General features: G+C 43.0%; 1 protein-coding gene across 1 annotated transcript in view; it reads right to left on the bottom strand.

Moving 5' to 3' along the window:
- Positions 1-1,147: 1,147 nt before the first annotated feature.
- Positions 1,148-2,234, bottom strand: part of LOC101297271 (regulatory protein NPR5-like) — a 2,611-nt gene continuing 1,524 nt past the window's right edge. The window contains 2 exon segments of the mRNA XM_004303562.1: positions 1,148-2,182; positions 2,184-2,210. Coding sequence (XP_004303610.1) covers positions 1,184-2,182; positions 2,184-2,210 — 1,026 coding nt within the window. The 3' untranslated portion in view covers positions 1,148-1,183.

Raw genomic sequence — 2,234 nt, forward strand, 5'->3', positions numbered from 1 at the left:
GTACGTCCTGAGTTTAAAATAGTGAACCCAGAAAAACCACAAACCACAGCCAACCGTAGTTTCTTCCTTAGATTATATAGCTATTGAGAGCTTCTTAATAAGAAATTATGATTGGGAAGAGACAGCTCATTTCCCCATAATTCCCTGTGTATCAAGTACCCTACACCAGTGTGTCCAAACATATATATATTTAGAGCTAACAATATTGTCTTAATTAGAGCTAACAACTAGCTAATAAGATACCTCCCCTAGCCTACCATAAGATACTGAACTACTCCAATTATATAGATTTAATTTAGAGTTCCCTGTCTGTGTGCTGCTATCCCCGGCCACTCTTCAACTCACTAGCTAGCAATAGCATAATGGTGCTGTGATTTACACTTTCTGAGAGATCATTATTGCAAAACTTTCCTTTCCTTTTTGGTCACCATTTGCAACAACATTTACACACACTTGTTAATTATCTCATCAATCATCAAATCACACACGTAAATATATATTGCGATTTTATATACTAGCTAGCTAGCAATTGGGAAGTCTTTCTGTATGTTGAAAATATATGATAATATATATGATCATGGAGAGGCCGGGGATTATGAGAGGTGGGTGGGGGACAAAGAAAATATAAGGTCCATAATAAATAAGCAATAAAATTAGATAGATCAATAAATACAAACAAGATCGAGATGATGATATAGATGAAATGACAGGCCATAGCCAAAACTGTAAAGGGTTGAAAAGATTGACCTGGGCGCGTCTCCGCCATCTCTCTATTCCATTCTGTTCCATGTTCCATCTCCTCTCTTTGCGACTCGATCTCATCAGCAGTGTACAGCCAATTTCAAAAAATAAATAAATCATTCCCAGATCATTCATTCTGATTAGCTTCTAGCTACTCCAACTTTCTATTTGTATGTCTCATCAATCAAAACCTCCAGGCACATTCCATCTCATCATTTCATATGTATGATGAAATGATCATGAACCAACAAAGAGGCTAGCCTACAAAACAAAATCACAGACAACAAAAGCACAAAGAAACACAGAAAAAGGAGCTTAGCTAGCCAGAAAATTAAGACTGATGGACCAACAGATTATAAAATTCAATATTAACTAATTTCCATAGAATAATATTTCATGAATTTTCTCTCGAATATTATAACTGATGGATGCATGATCGAGCCTAGAAGTCATGGGAGTGGTGGTACATTGTTGATGGATCACAGCCACCTTGTCTACCGTGAGAGTGATGATGATGCTGATGATGATCTTCACTATCCATTCTTGAAGACCCCATTTGATTTTGAGGAGCGGAAGACCCGGTTGCCCCAAGATTCAAATACACCAATCTTGAATCCAAGTTAAGGCTAATATTGCTGCCGCCACTGCCGCTGCTATGGTGATCGTGATGATCACTCATCGGTTGATAAATGGCCGTGTTTGAAGAATTAGAAGCAGAATTGTTTGCATTGTTATTGCCTTCTTCTCGCGAAAGAACAAGAGCAGCCGACTGAACAAGCTCAAGGCAGAGCCTGAGCTTGTTGGGTTCAATGTGCGTCAGTCCGGGAACAGCCCCTTTGAAAAGAAAATCCGATGTTAGGGTTCGAAGCACATCGAGGGGAGTGACTCCGTCAACGGTACGGACATTGGGGTCAGCATGGTGGTCAAGAAGCACGGCCACCATGTCCGGAGACACCATTTCAGAGGCAATGTGGAGCGGGGTTTTGCCAGCTGGCCCGGCCGGGTAGTTAACATCGGCTGCTCCGAGTTCAAGTAAAGCTTTCACCACTTCTCGGCTACAACTTTCGACAGCATAGTGTAATGCCAAAGCCTCGTCCAGATTTAGGCCTTCCCCCATCACCATAAGCTTGACGAGCTCGACATCCGATGAGTCCAAAGCTCTCCTCATACGACGAATCTTCTGGTCCTCTAGATCCGCAGCAGCACCCATGTCGTGGTGGTGGTGATGGTGGTGGTGGTGGGGCATCATTGAGCGGCGTGCGATGGAGGATTTGAGGCGGAGCTCTTCGATTTTGGCCACAACGTCGATGGGAAGGTGCTTGGCGAGTACCTCCGGCGGGAGACCAGACTTGGCAACAAGGTGAGAGCACGTTGTCCAGAGCTGGTGCATGTCCTGCTTTCTCGAAGCTAATAGAACTTTCATCACATCATCAATTGACGTCCTTTTCCACCATGCTAGCCAATTGCTTCTGAGAGAGAGCCACACACCATTA

This window comes from Fragaria vesca, linkage group LG6, assembly GCF_000184155.1.
Source record: "Fragaria vesca subsp. vesca linkage group LG6, FraVesHawaii_1.0, whole genome shotgun sequence".
Taxonomy (NCBI): Eukaryota; Viridiplantae; Streptophyta; class Magnoliopsida; order Rosales; family Rosaceae; genus Fragaria; species Fragaria vesca.